We start from the raw sequence: 18,520 nt of genomic DNA, 5'->3' as shown, positions 1-18,520 counted from the left end.
TATATTGACAGAAAACATAGTGCACTACTTTCTCTTGTACACTAAGGACCCGGGGAAGAGTTGTAGGGGAGAAGAGAAGAAGAGACTGTGCCTATTTGAAAGCTAGAATAAAATGTGTAGCTCTCATGCTAAAACGTTGAGAGCTCTAGCTCCATCGTTCTCTATGGGGAAAAACTACAATTTTTACTTTCGTCCCAGTTCTCCCCTACCTGCGGCACTCTGGGATTAAGAGTGCATTGTGCAAGTGTACAGCAACAAAAACCATGTGGTATATGTTTAGTGCGTGTTTCCTTCAGTGCTGGTTTCACGGAGACCGACACAGGTGTGGGGAGGGGGGGGGGGGGGGGTTTGTTTGACAGAGACGGGCCAAGACAGAGCTGTTGTAAATCTGCACTTTTATTAAAAACAGACATTTCATTGTATATTATCTGTTACAGTATTACAGATGGGACCTGGCCTGGGTAACACTTCATAGAATATTATCTGTTAGGGTGATGAGGTTGCAGTATTACAGATGGGACCTGGCCTGGTCAACACATTATAACCAATCACAGGTAATGGTAGCATTCTTGCCTGACTTCATTGCAGACGCCTGCCAGATCTCGCAACGAGTGGATAGGTGTTTAACATATCAGCTAACCACACCATATGATATTGAAATATGATGCTCGACTGCACAGACACTGGCACATCAAAAGGCACAGTTTAGTGGCACGTTTTAGAATGACCACAGCAGTGATCAGGTATTGAAGTACAGGAGGAATAACAAGTACATGCATATGAACATGAATATGTTAAAACACACATACATGCAGTCTCGCACGCACATTGACTGAAACATATAAATATGCTTGTGTACACAAACATCAAGTTAAAGTGCTTTTAGTATTGTTAACATACCTATTTTCCAGTGAAAAATAAAGTAAAAAATAACAGAAACACTAAAGATCAGGGTTGGAATGAATTACATTTCAATTCTAGTCAACTCAGGAAGTACACTGAAATTCTAGTCAACTCAGGAAGTACACTGAAATTCCAATTCCAATTTAATTTCTCTTCAGTGCTTTTCAATGAGTGACAATGAAAATTTGGAATTGGAATTTGGTTTACTTTCTGAATTTACCGGAATTTAAATGGAATGGAACCCAACCCTGCTAAGCATATACTCAGATGAATAAGTACTGCTGGATATCGCATCGTTAGGGACAGATACATACAGTATACATACAATATCATATATTCAATCAAAATCCTTCAAAAAAAAATATCCAGTATTTCCACTCTCATGTCCTGCAGACAGAGTACCTTTCTGTGTTAAAAACAGTAACAGTACAATGATTCCACAGGAGGATGGTGGTACCTTAATTGGGGAGGATGGGCTTGTGGTAATGGTTGGAGTGGAATAAGTGTAATGTTATCATGGTTTCCATGTGTTTGATGCCAATCCATTTACTCTGTTCCAGACATTATTATGAGCCGTCCTCCCCTCAGCAGCCTCCACTGCATGGTTCCTTTGATTATGTCCTCGTGAACCATGTTTTGTCCTGGTAAACCAGTCAACCTTGACCTTTCCAGTCACACAAAGTCTTCTTATAAAAAATACAGACAAATTAAGTTTAAAAAGCTTTCTTGGTCCATCTTTGATTACAGGACAGTAGACACAAATGGGATGTATTTTGTTCTTTTGAAGGACATCACCTGTTGAATCCTTACAAGGGGCGATACAAACACATAAAGTCCAAAAAAGGAGCGTGTGTGTCTGTGTGTGTGTTCACATTTCCCAACTGAGGAGCAGCTCATCTCTCATTCCTTCAACTTTATATTCTCACTTGATAAGTTATCAATCTCCATACAGTCTGCTCTCTTTTCTCGTCTCTCGTAACTCTCTCATTCCATCTCATTCATGCTCTCTCTCTCTCTCTCTCTCTCTCTCTCTCTCTCTCTCTCTCTCTCTCTCTCTCTCTCTCTCTCTCTCTCTCTCTCTCTCTCTCTCTCTCTCTCTCTCTCTCTCTCTCTCTCTCTCTCCCTCTCTCTCTCTCCCTCCATCCTCTCTCTCTCTATACATTACTGATACGGACACTGAGGGGGCTACTGTCTCTCCCCCTCCCCCTGCCCCTCCCCCTCCCCTCCCCTCGATAGCTCTCCTCTAGTTTAATCTTCTCTGGGTCCGCCCCTTCCTCTGCGCCCCCTCTGCTGCTGCGGGACGAGTGCATGGCCGGGCTTGGGGGGGACCCCTGTTTGAAGAGGGGCGGGGTTTTCGTTTTGTCCACCTTGTCGAAGAAGGTGAAGTCCGCCACATACTTCCCAGACGGGGACAGGGAGACCACGGGGGGGAACTCATACCCCCACAGGATCTCATCAGGCAGGTAGGAGGTGCGCACCTGGCAGGTGGCGGATGTGGGCTCTACCGTGGCACTCATGATCACCAGCAGCTCAAAGTCTGCCAGATCCGGATCCGTCCATCCCCCTCCTAGAACACAGGTAGAGTGAATGAAAGATACAAATTTAGCACTAGAGATCCATAAGAAAAAACACAAAACACACCCCACACACTTACTGTACGCACAAATAGCTGCACCACAAAGGCCTATATAGGTTGATAACGAACATCAAGCACACAAGCAGTAACGATGCCCACCCCCTTCAAGCACACTGCACAACTGCCTTCATTTTGCCTGACCCCAGGAGGAGTCGCTGCTGCCTTGAGTTACACCCCCTTTTTCCCTCAGAACAGCCTCAATACGTCAGGACATGGACTCTACAAGGTGTCGAACGTGTTCCATTCACACTCAGAATGGCACACATACACGATCCCATATCCGCAGGAAGTAGGGGTGCTGAGGGTGCTGCGCCCTCTTAAAAATCTGAATTTAAAAAATAAATTATAGCAAAAATATTATTTTCAAACATATATATTTGCTCACAAAAGTAGTGCACTGGGCCTTTACAGGATGTATTAGCTGCCCAATAAAACATTTCAGCATCTCTGTTTTGGCAACAACAAAAAAGGTATAATTAAGAACAGTATCTTGCAGGATTCAATAGTTGGAATTGTAAGAGTTGTTGCCCTTTTGCTTTCTCTGCAATCATCATTCTAATGGAATTTTTTATTTGATTTTATTTAACCAGGTAGGCTAGTTGAGAACAAGTTCTAATTTACAACAGCGACCTGGCCAAGATAAAGCAAAGCAGTTCGACACATACAACAACACAGATGGAATAAACAAACATACAGTCAATAATACAGTAGAAAAAGTCTATATACAGTGTGTGCAACTGAGGTAGGATAAGGGAGGTAAGGCAATAAACAAGCCATGGTGGAGAAGTAATTACAATATAGCAATTAAAAACTGGAATGGTAGATGTGCAGAAGATGAATGTGCAAGTAGAGATACTGGGGTGCAAAGGAGCAAGATAAATAAATACAGTATGGAGATGAGGTAGTTGGATGGGCTATTTACAGATGGGCTGTACAGGTGCAGTGATCTGTAAGCTGCTCTGACAGCTGGTGCTTAAAGCTAGTGAGGGAGATATCTGGTCTCCAGCTTCAGTGATTTTGGCAGTTCGTTCCAGTCATTGGCAGCAGAGAACTGTAAGGAAAGGCAGCCAAAGTAAGAATTGGCTTTGGGGGTGACCAGTGAGATATACCTGCTGGAGCGAGTGCTCCATATACCTGCTGGTTGGGTGCTGCTATGGTGACCAGTGAGCTGAGATAAGGTGGGGCTTTACCTAGCAGAGACTTGTAGATGACCGAGAGCCATTGGGTTTGGCGGAGAGTATGAAGCGAGGGCCAGCCAATGAGAGCGTACAGGTCGCTTTGGTGACAAAACAGATGGCACTGTGATAGACTGCATCCAATTTATTGAGTAGAGTGTTGGAGGCTATTTTGTAAATTACATTGCCAAAGTGGGCAATGTGGGCAGCGATCGGTTGAATAGCATGCATTTAGCTTTACTTGCATTTAAGAGCAGTTGGAGGCCACAGAAGGAGAGTTGTATAGCATTGAAGCTCGTCTAGAGGATAGTTAATACAGTTTCCAAAGAAGGGCCAGAGGTATACATAATGGTGTTGTCGCCTAGAGGTGGATCAAAGAATTACCAGCAGCAAGAGCAACATCATTGATGTATATGGAGAAAAGGGTCGGCCCGGGAATTGAACCCTGTGGTACCCCCATAGAGACTGCAAGGCTTCCGGACAACAGCCCTCCGATTTGACACACTGAACTCTATCAGAGAAGTAGTTGGTAAACCAGGCAAGGCAATCATTTGAGAAATCAAGGCTGTCGAGTCTGCCAATATGAATGTGGTAATTGACAGAGTCGAAAGCCTTGGCCAGGTCGATGAATACGGCTGCACAGTAATGTCTCTTATCGATGGCTGTTATATCATTTAGGACCTTGAGCGTGGCTGAGGTGTATCCATGACCAGCTCTGAAACCAGATTGCATAGCGGAGAAGGTATGGTGGGATTCTAAATGGTCGGTGATCTGTTTGTTAACTTGGCTTCCGAAGACCTTAGAAAGGCAGGGCAGGATAGATATAGGTCTGTAGCAGTTTGGATCTAGAGTATCTCCCCCTTTGAAGAGGGGGATGACCGCGACAGCTTTCCAATCTTTGGATTCTCAGGCGATACGAAAGAGAGGTTGAACAGGCTAGTAATAGGGGTTGCAACAATTTCGGCAGATCATTTTAGAAAGAGAGTGTCTAGATTGTCTAGCCCGGCTGATTTTGTAGGGGTCCAGATTTTGCAGCTCTTTCAGAACATCAGCTATCTGGATTTGGGTGAAGGAGAAATGGGGAGGCTTGGGCGAGTTGCTGTCGGGGGTGGAGGGATGTTAACCAGGGTAGGGTTAGCCAGGTGGAAAGCATGGCCAGCCGTAGAGAAATGCTTATTGAAACTCTCAATTATTCTGGATTTATCAGTTGTGACAGTGTTTCCTAGCCTCAGTGCAGTGGCCAGCTGGGAGGAGGTGCTCTTATTCTCCATGGACTTTACAGTTTCCCAGAACTTTTTTGGAGTTTGTGCTACAGGATGAAAATTTCTGCTTGAAATTGCTAGCCTTAGCTTTCCTAACTGCCTGTGTATATTGGCTCCAAACATCCCTGAATCCAGAAAGAACAAAACCCTGTCCTCAAACATTTACATCAGAAGTTGCAAAGTTATGGGCAAAGATCCAAAACATCCACATCAAATTAATATTTGTCTTGATGAAATAACATGGAAAACGTTTACCATCCTTACAAACCACGTAATGTAAATGTGCATTACTGTATTGTATATAGGCTGGTCATCTAGGTTAGAACCTGTGGACTTTCCATCACCATGAAGAAAAACAATGTTCTACAGTAACTGAGTACATTGAGACATCAAGTGGTTTGTGATAATGTGGCTCAGTTGGTAGAGCATTGCACTTGGAACCAGTACAAAAAAGTATGAAAATATATGCACTCACTACTGTGTCTACTAAAAAGAATGAATAGACCATTTCAGTTTTCACATAGAAAAAACTTGCAATTGCATAGTATTTCAAGAAACTGGAAAACATACAGTGCCTTGCACAGTGCCCCTTGAACTTTGCGAACTTTCGCCACATTTCAGGATTCAAACATAAAGATATAAAACTGTATTTTTTGTGAAGAATCAACAACAAGTGGGACACAATCATGAAGTGGAACGACATTTATTGAATATTTCAAACTTTTTTAACAAATCAAAAACTGAAAAATTGGGCGTGCAAAATTATTCAGCCCCCTTAAGTTAATACTTTGCAGCGCCACCTTTTGCTGCGATTCCAGCTCTAAGTCGCTTGGGGTATGTCTCTATCAGTTTTGCACATCGAGAGACTGAAATTTTTCCCATTCCTCCTTGCAAAACAGCTCGAGCTCAGTGAGGTTGGATGGATAGCATTTGTGAACAGCAGTTTTCAGTTCTTTCCACAGATTCTCGATTGGATTCAGGTCTGGACTTTGACTTGGCCATTCTAACACCTGGATATGTTTATTTTTGAACCATTCCATTGTAGATTTTGCTTTATGTTTTGGATCATTGTCTTGTTGGAAGACAAATCTCCGTCCCAGTCTCAGGTCTTTTGCAGACTCCATCAGGTTTTCTTCCAGAATGGTCCTGTATTTGGCTACATCCATCTTACCATCAATTGTAACCATCTTCCCTGTACCTGCTGAAGAAAAGCAGGCCCAAACCATGATGCTGCCACCACCATGTTTGACAGTGGGGATGGTGTGTTCAGGGTGATGAGCTGTGTTGCTTTTACGCCAAACATAACGTTTTGCATTGTTGCCAAAAAGTTCAATTTTGGTTTCATCTGACCAGAGCACCTTCTTCCACATGTTTGGTGTGTCTCCCAGGTGGCTTGTGGCAAACTTTAAACAACACTTTTTATGGATATCTTTAAGAAATGGCTTTCTTCTTGCCACTCTTCCATAAAGGCCAGATTTTTGCAATATACGACTGATTTTTGTCCTATGGACAGAGTCTCCCACCTCAGCTGTAGATCTCTGAAGTTCATCCAGAGTGATCATGGGCCTCTTGGCTGCATCTCTGATCAGTCTTCTCCTTGTATGAGCTGAAAGTTTAGAGGGACGGCCAGGTCTTGGTAGAGTTGCAGTGGTCTGATACTCCTTCCATTTCAATATTATCGCTTGCACAGTGCTACTTGGGATGTTTAAAGCTTGGGAAATCTTTTTGTATCCAAATCCGACTTTAAACTTCTTCACAACAGTATATCGGACCTGCCTGGTGTGTTCCTTGTTCTTCATGATGCTCTCTGCGCTTTTAACGTACCTCTGAGACTATCACAGTGCAGGTGCATTCATACGGAGACTTGATTACACACAGGTGGATTGTATTTATCATCATTAGTCATTTAGGTCAACATGGGATCATTCAGAGATCCTCACTGAACTTCTGGAGAGAGTTTGCTGAACTGAAAGTAAAGAGGCTGAATAATTTTGCACGCCCAATTTTTCAGTTTTTGATTTGTTAAAAAAGTTTGAAATATCCAATAAATGTCGTACCACTTCATGATTGTGTCCCACTTGTTGTTGATTCTTCACAAAAAAATACAGTTTTATATCATTACATTACATTTAAGTCATTTAGCAGACGCTCTTATCCAGAGCGACTTACAAATTGTGTTTGAAGCCTGAAATGTGGCAAAAGGTCGCAAAGTTCAAGGGGGCCGAATACTTTCGCAAGGCACTGTATATCAAGCAAGTATTTTTATGAGATTAACTGTTTTGTAGAGATAATTATCAGACTCCAGTTACAAATGCTGGTAAACACTCAAATGCATTTTTGCACCTTCCATGTCTCAATTGTCTCAGGGCTTAAAATCCTTCTTTAATCTGTCTCCTCCCCTTCAACTACACTGATTGAAGTGGACTTAACAAGTTACATCAATAAGCAATCATAGCTTTCACCTGATTTCACCTGGTCAGTCTATGTCATCTGTGAAAACAGTCCTTTTAACTCTAACCTTGACCCAGTACTGCTCTCACTTCGTAACACACGCACACACATACAAACGTGCATGCACAAATATCACACACACACGTATGCACACAGACAAGCACACACAATGCATGATATGGTAGACTGTCTAGTCTATTCAGTCTCTAATGTTGTTCTTGACTTCTGGTTTGAGCAGTTCTGACTGTGCTCTTCTGAACAGCCTTTACAACCTCTGTGCTCCTCTCTTCTCACTCCTTTTAACAACTACAGTGTACTGAGGGGATTCACGTTAGTGCACTCATTGTAACCCCGCACTGAAACTCCTGACAGTGTCCCACCGTTTTTGGCAAAATCCCCAACTCCCCGTCCGTGTGCCCCCAAAGCGCTGCAGATATTTCCACAGAAATGCATCATGAGAATTTGAGAGCTGCCGTGAGAGGAGGCCAGACTAGAAGACAGATTCATAGATAGTGCGGGGCTATTGTCGTAGCATTATGTACTGTTAGTATTTTGATTCTTCTAGTAACAGTATTATGATACTTTAAGATAGTATTACCATTTTTGCAGATATTACTTACATTTTCAAGGTACACAGTGTGAACCCAAATGCCAAACAGAGTGTTCTCTGGGATCAGGCATCATTAAATAAACATATTACGTGTACAGTAACACAATGGCGTACAATCTGACCACAGTCAATTTAATAACAGGAGGAGTTTGGGGCTCAACCCATTATAGAGAGAGAGAGGGGGAGAGAGAGAGAGAGAGAGAGAGAGAGAGAGAGAGAGAGAGAGAGAGAGAGAGAGAGAGAGAGAGAGAGAGAGAGAGAGAGAGAGAGAGAGAGAGAGAGAGAGAGAGAGAGAGAGAGAGAGAGAGAGAGATGGGGGAGCGAGAGAGAGAGAGAGAGAGAGAGAGAGAGAGAGAGAGAGAGAGAGAGGAGAGAGAGAGGAGAGAGAGAGGAGAGAGAGAGAGCAGTAAAGGAGTAGAGAGGTAGATCAGGGATCAGTATGGGTCAGTAATAGCTCTGTGGTTAGTGGTGATGAGAGGCCTGCCCTCCTGTAAGAGGATCCCCCCCCAGCTGTATGTCAGCACCCCTCACTGTATCAGACTGTACCCCATTGTCTTTTAATGAGAAACCCTGGCACCCACTCACACACATTCCACTGACATACACACAGGGATGGAGAGAGAGAGAGACCCCTCTCCCGGTGTCATCCCCCAGACCCCAAAAATGTGACTACAATGGAGTGAACTAATAGGTATTTCACTCTACACTGGAGTGAACTATAATGAAATGGTGCATGGTGGTGTAAAATATCATTTGCATTTTTCCCAGGGTATCTTTTATTTTTGAGTGAATTGTCGAATTTACCACCCATGACTGTATTTGTTAGTGACACAGACATGGTTGTTGAATTATTTATATATACTTATATATATCATAAGGCCTTGCTTTGATTGCTTAGTTTTACCCTAGCACACATCAGGCCTGCAAGTCACATTATGCTGGCTTGCAAAGTGATGAATGTGTAATTCCTACAGGAATCCAGACAGAGCTAGGATATCCAACAGTTGGAATCTTTATTCACCCTCAACCCTCATTCAGAAAGACTGTCGGGATAATGGAAATTGATAAAGGAGACTACCTAAACCATTTACACTGGAACAACCATTTCAATAACAGGTGCAATAAATCAAATTAACTAACAGAAAAATATATGTTATCTTTGAGAAGCATAACATCATTCAATCAGTCAATGTACATGCAAAAACAGAGTAGTGCATTCTGGGAAATCTGATAATGATGGGTGTGGTTTTGATTGGACTGTTTTACTCTCCACAGTGTAAAACAATAACTCTGACTATTAATATCAACACTGGGGGTTCTTTTACACCGCTGAGTTCTAATTTTATTCTTACAGAGTGATTTTAACTTCTGAATCGACACTGGACGATTTGCTGTGTACACGCATTCACATATACAGTATGCACGTACGTACGCAAACACACACCCCTCTACAACAGGGATCGGCAAAAAGGTTATTTTCAAATACAATCACTTTTTTGGCATAGTTGTGGTCAATTTGCAGTGTACAAATTACTAGAATGATGTTCCCTACCATCCACCCTACAACCCCCCCCCCCTCATCCCTCTACTGTCCTGGCTCTGTTCCAAATGCCCTTTGTCCATCACAGCAGTGACCTTTAATCTCCTACATTCACCCTTCTCTTTCTCTCCACGCGGATGGCTTTCCGTTCCCACACCCCGGCTGGCCCTCTCGTCCTACTGGTGATTAAGACATGGGACATGGTCAACTATAGCAACAACTTCACCTCCTTTACACAGACTGTAAGGTACTGTAGTTCACTACACCACTACTACAGCAGAGCACTGAACCTGCCTGTCTATTTTATTACCATGTCTTAGGCCACTTACAGTAATATCAAATTGGACCAATAGGACAAGAACACTAGACCGTAACTACACTATACCTGCCTATGGAACTGGTAACCTTCAAGTTTTAGGTCATGAAATAGGACCAATTGAAGGAGAACACACAACACAAATAATTGACAATGTGAACATTAAGCTACTGTATGTAATCATTCCTACCCTTGGCAGCCCAGGCTCTGAGCGGGCTGCTGTCGTCTATGATGTGGTAGAAGGTGAGGGGGAGGATGAGGAAGGGGCTGTCGCTGGACGTGTCCACCTGGAAGGGAACGTTCCTCTGGTCCAGACGCATCGTCTCCCCCTCCTTGGTCTGGGACGTCTGGAGCAACTTCCCCGTCACCTAGGAGCCAAATGGAGTCATTTGGTTAGGGGACATGTGCAAGGATTCTGAAGAGGAGCGTCGATGGAAAATGACTACTGCGTCATTCTCACAGACACACACACACAGACACACACACACACACAGACACACACACACACACACACACAGACACACACACAGACACACACACACAGACACACACAGACACACACACACACACAGACACACACACACAGACACACACACACAGACACACACACACACACACACACACACACACACACACACACACACAGACACACACACACACAGACACACACACACACAGACACACACACACACACACACACACACACACACACACACACACACACACACACACACACACACACACACACACACACACACACACACACACACACACACACACACACACACACACACACACACACACACACACACACACACACACACACACAGACACACACACACAGACACACACACACACACACACACACACACACACACACACACACACACACACACACACACACACACACACACACACACACACACACACACACACACACACACACACACACACACACACACACTGTGTCTCTACCGAGCAGCCCAGCAGCAGGCTCTTGCGCATGTTAGCCACACGGATCATGAGGCAGGGTCGGCCCTCGTGATTGGACACCACAGCGTACTGACTGAACTTCACTGTCTCTCCTCTCTTCTTGGGCCGCGCCACCTGAGGACAATGGGGAAGAGTGTGTCAGAGCCACACATTGTAGCATGATGAACTCCACTACCCACAATGCTCTCTGGAACATATCCGGTTTGAGTAAATATTATTGTGCTGCACAGCCTGCTGTGTAAGTCTCCTTATCAATACACACAAGACATGAACTTCCTATGATCTTAACCTCCGCCCCCAACACACACACAGACACACATATAGATAACTCTGACCCTGAGTGAGAGATAGAGAGGGCAGCAGATAATTCATGTTATAGAGGGTTAAAATGATATGAGGGAAGAGGAGAAAGGGAGCAGGGGAGAGAAGGGGGAGAGGGGGAGAGAGAGAGAGATGGGGAGAGAGAGAGAGAGAGAGAGAGAGAGAGAGAGAGAGGGGGGAGAGAGAGAGAGAGAGAGGGGGAGAGTGAGAGAGAGAGAGAGAGAGAGAGAGAGAGAGAGAGAGAGAGAGAGAGAGAGAGAGAGAGAGAGAGAGAGAGAGAGAGAGAGAGATAGAGGGGGGAGAGGGGGAGAGAGAGAGGGGGAGAGAGAGGGGGGAGAGGGGGAGAGAGAGAGAGAGGGGGAGAGAGAGATAGAGCGGGAGAGAGGGGGAGAGAGAAATGGGGATAGGGGAGAGAGAGAGAGAGAGGGGGAGAGCAAGAGAGAGTGGGGAGGAAGAGAGAGGAGCGAGAGAGTGGGGAGGAAGAGAGAGGGGGAAGAGAGATAGAGCGGGAGAGAGGGGGGGAGAGAGAAATGGGGATAGGGGGAGAGAGAGAGAGAGAGAGGGGGAGAGCAAGAGAGAGTGGGGAGGAAGAGAGAGGGAGCGAGAGAGTGGGGAGGAAGAGAGAGGGGGAAGAGAAATAGAGCGGGAGAGAGGGGGAGAGAGAAATGGGGATAGGGGGAGAGAGAGAGAGAGGGGGGAGAGCAAGAGAGAGTGGGGAGGAAGAGAGAGGGTGGAGAGAGAGAGCGGGGGGAAAGAGAGAGGGGGAGAGAGAGCGGGGGAGAGAGAGAGGGGGGAGCTGGATAGTAAACACTGATGTATGTGTTGACTATGGATGGATGCAGTGCATATGTGACCCGATTTAGGAAACTAGTCACGACTTCACAGCAGAGCCATTTGAATATAAATCTTATTTTTTTTAATCAAAATCATTTTATTTTGCAGAAATGCTTTCTCGAACATGTGAACTTTCATAACAAACTTGTATGCCATCTGTAAATACAAATAAAATTGTTAAATTACGAGCCTTGTTGGTTAAGCCACAAAAAAAGTGAGCAACCTTCCCACTAGCCATGATTGGCTGAGATAATGAGCGGGCTGGACATGCCGAGATAGGAGAGAGGATTGGTCTGCCATATAGAGGCTTCTGTTTATTTGAGCTCGTCAGTCTGTGTTGGTAACCCTGTCGAACAAGCCTTTTTAAAAATGTACTATGTAGTGGAGCTGCATAAGTGTTGCTCTCCATTTTCTGGAGGATTAAGTTTTGAAATCATGTATACAAGTAAGATAGTCTAGCGTTAGCTAGCTACATTTTGTGATATTATATGTTTCTAATTTTGACAAAGTGGTTTCATTTCAAGCTAAAGTGTACTGTTAGCTAACGTTAGGTGGCTTGCTCCCTAGCTGATGTTATTATTAGTTTCCCAGAGCAGTTGTTGCCACACTGTTAATTTTTGCTTATCTAGCTAACGTTAGCTGGCTGGCTCGTTAGCGAACATTATGCGATGTGTGTGATCTTAAACGTTTTTTATCTAGCTAGGTTCATTGTTTACCCAGCTAGCTATATGTCTTAAGTTAAAGTCTAACTGTTAGCTAGCTAACGTTAACTGCTCCCTAGAGGACGTTATTATTCATTTCCCAGAAAGGTTTGCTTTTGTAGTTAGAGCCTAATGTTAGGTATTGCTGGCACTTTGTTCATTGTTGTTTTAACTAGCTAACGTTAGCTGGCTGGCTCATTAGCTGACGTTGCTTGACATGTGTACTGTACAACACTCGTTGAATATGGCCGGTGTCAGTAAACGACTGCAAAAAAGCGTAATGAAATTGTTGTCAGCAGAGCTGGATAGGCTGTTTTCATGTTATCAAGAGGTAAACAAATCATCGGCCAGAGCGTCAAGTGTGCGCTTCGAGAGTGAAACAAGATGGGTGGGGCTAAAGTTTAAGAGGGTGTGAACGATGCTGAATGGGTGTAGACAACGAAGAGCTCTTCACTTGACATCAAAATATTCAAAGGCGATTTTCTCAAAAGTGAATTTACAAGTTGATCAACTTTCAAAGCAGAATTACTTTCCCATTGTTCCTCAGATGCCATGTATGATATACCATTTTGTAGCTCAGAGTCTCTACTTTTATCCAATGTAAAAAACACCATTTCACATTTTGCTTACATAAGACCGAATCCAAGTGGTCAGTCACATATTATGGCACTGAAAATTTGACGTGATGTGTAGATCCAGATGTTTCAGTGAAATACTGTATATCCATACTGTTTAGTGGTGGTTTACTTTATCAATGAATGTGATGGATGGTGAAGTGAACATCTCATCGTTCTGCCCAGGGGAAGGGTGAGGTACCTTGGCAAGGAAGGTTCCAGTGATGAAGATTTCAAGCACCATGGTGATGACCAGCTGGAGGATGAGGAGGATGATGGCAGCGGGACATTCCTCTGTGATGCAACGGAAGCCGTAGCCAATTGTGGTCTGCGACTCCAGTGAGAAGAGGAACGCCCCCGTCAGAGTCTGCACCTGCATCACACACGGGGTGTGGTTGGACGGAGGGTCAAACTCTAGAGGGAGGGGTGGAGAAGGGAGGCACAGTGAGAGTGGCAAGGTTGTGAGATTGACATGGAAAGCAAATGGTACAAAGATTATAGGGGAGGTACAACTGATTGTATTGGTATTTTGAGGTATCATTGCTCTTAAATGCCTTAGAATTCTGTCTCTCCCTCTCTTTCCCTTCCCTCCATCCTCACCTAGCAGGTCTCCGTGCACCAGCGCCACCAGGTAGCACAGAACCCCTCCCCTCCCACCTTCTCTCCCCCATCCCTCTCTCCCTCTCCCGCTCTCTCCCCTTCCTCCATCCTCACCTAGCAGGTCTCCGTGCACCAGCGCCACCAGGTACCACAGAACCCCTCCCCTCCCACCTTCTCTCCCCCCATCCCTCTCTCCCTCTACCTCTCTCTCCCCTCCCTCCATCCTCACCTAGCAGGTCTCCATGCACCAGCGCCACCAGGTACCACAGAACCCCTCCCCTCCCACCTTCTCTCCCCCCATCCCTCTCTCCCTCTCTCTCCCCTTCCTCCATCCTCACCTAGCAGGTCACCGTGCACCAGCGCCACCAGGTACCACAGAACCCCTCCCTCCCACCTTCTCTCCCCCATCCCTCTCTCCCTCTCTCTCCCCTTCCTCCATCCTCACCTAGCAGGTCTCCATGCACCAGCGCCACCAGGTACCACAGAACCCCGAACAGGAACCAGGTCCCGGCGAAGGTGGCCGAGAACAGGAAGAGCTTGTAGCGCCACTGCATGTCCAGGAAGGTCGTCCAGATGTCACGCAGGTACATCGCCCCACGGCCGCTCACATGCTCGATGTGCACGTTGCTGTGCCCGTCCTTGGAGAGAACGCGCCGTCTCCGTCGGAGTGCGCAGACCGCCGTCGCTGCCCCCCCTGCCGTCGCTGCCCCCCCTGCCATCGCTGCCCCCCTGCCGTCGCTGCCTCCCCTGCCATCGCTGCCCCCTGCCACAGTTGCCACCCCCACCCCTTCCGCCCCCCCTGCCCCCAGCAGCGGCTTCAGAACCTCCGTCTGTGTCATGGAGTGACACTCCTTCTGGGGGGAGGAGCCGCGCGAGGAGGGGGGAGTGGCCGACGTCATGGCTGCAGCTTTATCAGGGGAAGAAGGGAGGGATGGTGGGAGGGGGAGTTGATGATGGAGGAGTGAGGTCGGGGGTGAAGGGGGATAGAACGGATAAATGGGAAAGGACTTGACGGTGGAAATTAGAGTGAGGGAGAGAGCTGAAGAGGGAGAGAGGTGAGAGGGAGAGGAGTGATGGTGAGGGGTGAGGAGGGAGAGGGATGAGGAGGGAGAGGGAGGGAGAGGAGTGAGGAGTGAGGAGGGAGGGGGTGAGGAGAAGTAGGGGTGAGGAGGGAGAGGAGTGAAACGGGAGAGAGATGAAGAAAAAGAGGAGTGAAACTGGAGAAAGATGAAGAGGGAGAGGAGTGAGGGGGTGGGGAGAAGGAGGGGTGAAGAGGGAGAGGAAGAGATAAATATTGTGCAAAGTCAAAGTTGATGAAAAACAAGTTCAAAAGATTTTGTGAGAAAGGAGAGAAGAGGAAAGGAAGAGAGAGGTTGTTAACGGGAGGAATGGAAGAGGTGACAGGAGTGGAACATTCAGGGTGTGGGGGGAGGAAGACATGAAGAAAGGGATAGAAAGAGAGGGACATTATAAATGGGACACACTTTTTCAAGTGGACAGATGCAGGCCTGTGGCTGTCAATGTGCTCCAAACTCTCTGTCACTCTCTCTCTTCATCCTTTTCTTTACAGACAGAGCCACAGCTGCCCTTTCAAAGTAAAAGCCCCCTTTCAGTGCAAAGTCACAGCTGTCTTTTCCTTTTAAAAGCCCCTCTATAATGCTAAGGCGCTCAGATGTGTCTGCAGCGCATCACGCTGGCTGGATCAAGAGGGACTGAAACAAGGCTTACTTATTCCCCATCTGAAACCAGGAACAGAAAAGCCACATGTAGCCTAGTATCTGGTGCACAGGAGGATGGTGGCAACTTCATTGGGGACAGGCTCGTGGTAATGGTTGGAGCGGAATCGGTGGAATGGTATCATATACATCAAACACATGGTTCCCTCATGGTTTCCTGGTTTCCATGGTTTCCACATGGTTTCCACATGGTTTCCTGGTTTCATGGTTTCCTCATGGTTTCCACATGGTTTCCTCATGGTTTCCACATGGTTTCCACATGGTTTCCACATGGTTTCCACATGGTTTCCATGGTTTCCATGGTTTCCACATGGTTTCCACATGGTTTCCACATGGTTTCCACATGGTTTCCTCATGGTTTCCACATGGTTTCCTCATGGTTTCCACATGGTTTCCACATGGTTTCCTCATGGTTTCCACATGGTTTCCACATGGTTTCCTCATGGTTTCCACATGGTTTCCTCATGGTTTCCATGTGTTTGATGCCATTCCATTGACTCCATTCCAGACATTATTATGAGCCGTCCTCCCCTCTGCAGCCTCCACTGGTCTGGATCAACCATGTATGAATGGGCTTTGATCCCTGACACAATCTACTTCTCTTTCATTATCCCTTTTTCCCTAATGAAATAAAATGAACGTTTCAATCGTCTTACTGCCTTACATGTAGTAGTACTGCTTTACACTTAGAGTTCAAACTATGACCTCACCACGTTGATGATTAGCCCCATACTGCCCCAGTAGTCTACTACCATGTGCAGCTCCAACATGATCTCATTTTCACTGTCCAATAAATGTTTTTCTGTGTCAGAGAATTACGCGGTGTGATTTGTGGACGCAGTACAGCAGGAGAATAGAGCTTGTCCAAATCAAATCAAATGTTATTTGTCACATGTGCCGAATACAACGGGTGTAGACTTCAACGGGTGTAGATACAACGGGTGTAGATACAACGGGTGTAGATACAACGGGTGTAGACTTCAACGGGTGTAGATACAACGGGTGTAGACTTCAACAGGTGTAGATACCATGGGTGTAGATACAACGGGTGTAGACTTCAACGGTGTAGATAAAATGGGTGTAGACTTCAACGGGTGTAGACTTCAACAGGTGTAGATAGAACGGGTGTAGACTTCAACGGGTGTAGATACTGTAGATACAACGGGTGTAGATACAACGGGTGTAGACTTCAACGGTGTAGATACAACGGGTGTAGATACAACAGGTGTAGATACAACGGGTGTAGACTTCAACGGGTGTAGACTTCAATGGGTGTAGATACAACAGGTGTAGATACAACGGTGTAGATACAACAGGTGTAGATACAACGGGTGTAGACTTCAACGGGTGTAGACTTCAATGGGTGTAGATACAACAGGTGTAGATACAACGGGTGTAGATACAACAGGTGTAGATACAACGGGTGTAGATACAACGGGTGTAGACTTCAACGGGTGTAGATACAACGGTGTAGACTTCAACGGGTGTAGATACAATGGGTGTAGATACAACGGGTGTAGATACAACGGGTGTAGACTTCAACGGGTGTAGACTTCAACGGGTGTAGATACAACGGGTGTAGACTTCAACGGGTGTAGACTTCAACGGGTGTAGACTTCAACGGGTGTAGATACAACGGGTGTAGACTTCAACGGGTGTAGATACAATGGGTGTAGATACAACGGGTGTAGATAAAACGGGTGTAGACTTCAACGGGTGTAGACTTCAACGGGTGTAGATACAATGGATGTAGACTTCAATGGGTGTAGAGACAACGGGTGTAGACTTCAACGGGTGTAGACTTCAATGGGTGTAGATACAACAGGTGTAGATACAACGGGTGTAGATACAACAGGTGTAGATACAACGGGTGTAGATACAACGGGTGTAGACTTCAACGGGTGTAGATACAACGGGTGTAGACTTCAACGGGTGTAGATACAATGGGTGTAGATACAACGGGTGTAGATACAACGGGTGTAGACTTCAACGGGTGTAGACTTCAACGGGTGTAGATACAACGGGTGTAGACTTCAACGGGTGTAGACTTCAACGGGTGTAGACTTCAACGGGTGTAGATACAACGGGTGTAGACTTCAACGGGTGTAGATACAATGGGTGTAGATACAACGGGTGTAGATAGAACGGGTGTAGACTTCAACGGGTGTAGACTTCAACGGGTGTAGATACAATGGATGTAGACTTCAACGGGTGTAGATACAACGGGTGCAGACTTCAATGGGTGTAGATACAACGGGTGTAGACTTCAACGGGTGTAGATACAACGGGTGTAGACTTCAACGGGTGTAGACTTCAACGGGTGTAGATACAACAGGTGTAGAAATTACTTACTTACAATTCCTTAACCAACAACGCAGTTTTAAGAACATAAGAGTTAAGAAAATATTTACTAAATATACTTAAAGTTAAAAAGGTAACATTATAAAATAACAGTAGCGAGGCTATATACAGGGAGCCCCGTTACCGAGTCAATGTGCGGGGTACAGGTTAGTCCAGGTAATTGAGGTAATATGTAGGGTAAAGTAACTATGCATAGATAATAAACAGCTAGAAGCAACAGTATAAAAATCAAAATATTCCAGGTAGCCATTTGATTCATTGTTCAGAACTCTTATGTCTTGGGGGTAGAAGCTGTTAAGGAGCCTTTGGGTTGCTGGGTCTTTGACCATTTTTAGGGCCTTCCTGACACGGCCTGGTACAGAGGTCCTGGGTAGCAGGAAGCTTGGCCCAGTGATGTACTGGGACGTACGCACTACCCTCTGTTTGCTATCTATCAGGGCCAAGATGCCTCTTTTTCTCCTTGGGGA

General features: G+C 45.6%; 1 protein-coding gene across 2 annotated transcripts; it reads right to left on the bottom strand.

Annotated features, from left to right (window-relative positions):
* Positions 1–378: 378 nt before the first annotated feature.
* LOC124007631 (ATP-sensitive inward rectifier potassium channel 10-like) lies at positions 379–15,098 on the bottom strand. Of its 2 annotated transcripts, XM_046318279.1 has the most exons (7): positions 14,742–15,098; positions 14,676–14,685; positions 14,402–14,623; positions 13,559–13,770; positions 10,869–11,000; positions 10,084–10,261; positions 379–2,470 (listed from the first exon to the last, which is right to left on the bottom strand). In XM_046318279.1, exons 1-7 carry the CDS (start codon positions 14,853–14,855, stop codon positions 2,058–2,060), a joined length of 1,281 nt encoding a protein of 426 aa, XP_046174235.1. In that variant the 5' UTR covers positions 14,856–15,098; the 3' UTR covers positions 379–2,057. The 2 variants fall into 2 exon arrangements, with proteins under 2 accessions (XP_046174235.1, XP_046174234.1); XM_046318278.1 differs by lacking the exon at positions 14,742–15,098 and having other exon boundaries at positions 14,402–14,684.
* Between the last annotated feature and the right edge of the window lie 3,422 nt (positions 15,099–18,520).

Source organism: Oncorhynchus gorbuscha, linkage group LG21 (genome assembly GCF_021184085.1).
Source record: "Oncorhynchus gorbuscha isolate QuinsamMale2020 ecotype Even-year linkage group LG21, OgorEven_v1.0, whole genome shotgun sequence".
NCBI classification, from domain to species: Eukaryota; Metazoa; Chordata; class Actinopteri; order Salmoniformes; family Salmonidae; genus Oncorhynchus; species Oncorhynchus gorbuscha.
The sequence above is the reverse complement of the archived record's forward strand: the minus strand, read 5'-3'. Positions and strand labels throughout refer to the sequence as shown.

Bases quoted from the DNA above. Each gene is read 5' to 3' on its own strand.
- LOC124007631 (XM_046318279.1), bottom strand. From the start codon at position 14,855: ATGACGTCGGCCACTCCCCCCTCCTCGCGCGGCTCCTCCCCCCAGAAG. The intron at 13,771-14,401 runs GTGAGGATGGAG...CCCTCCCTCTAG, and splicing joins GGTGCATGGAGACCTGCTAG to AGTTTGACCCTCCGTCCAAC. The intron at 2,471-10,083 runs GTAGGAATGATT...CCTGTGTTCTAG, and splicing joins CAGAGCCTGGGCTGCCAAGG to GAGGGGGATGGACGGATCCG.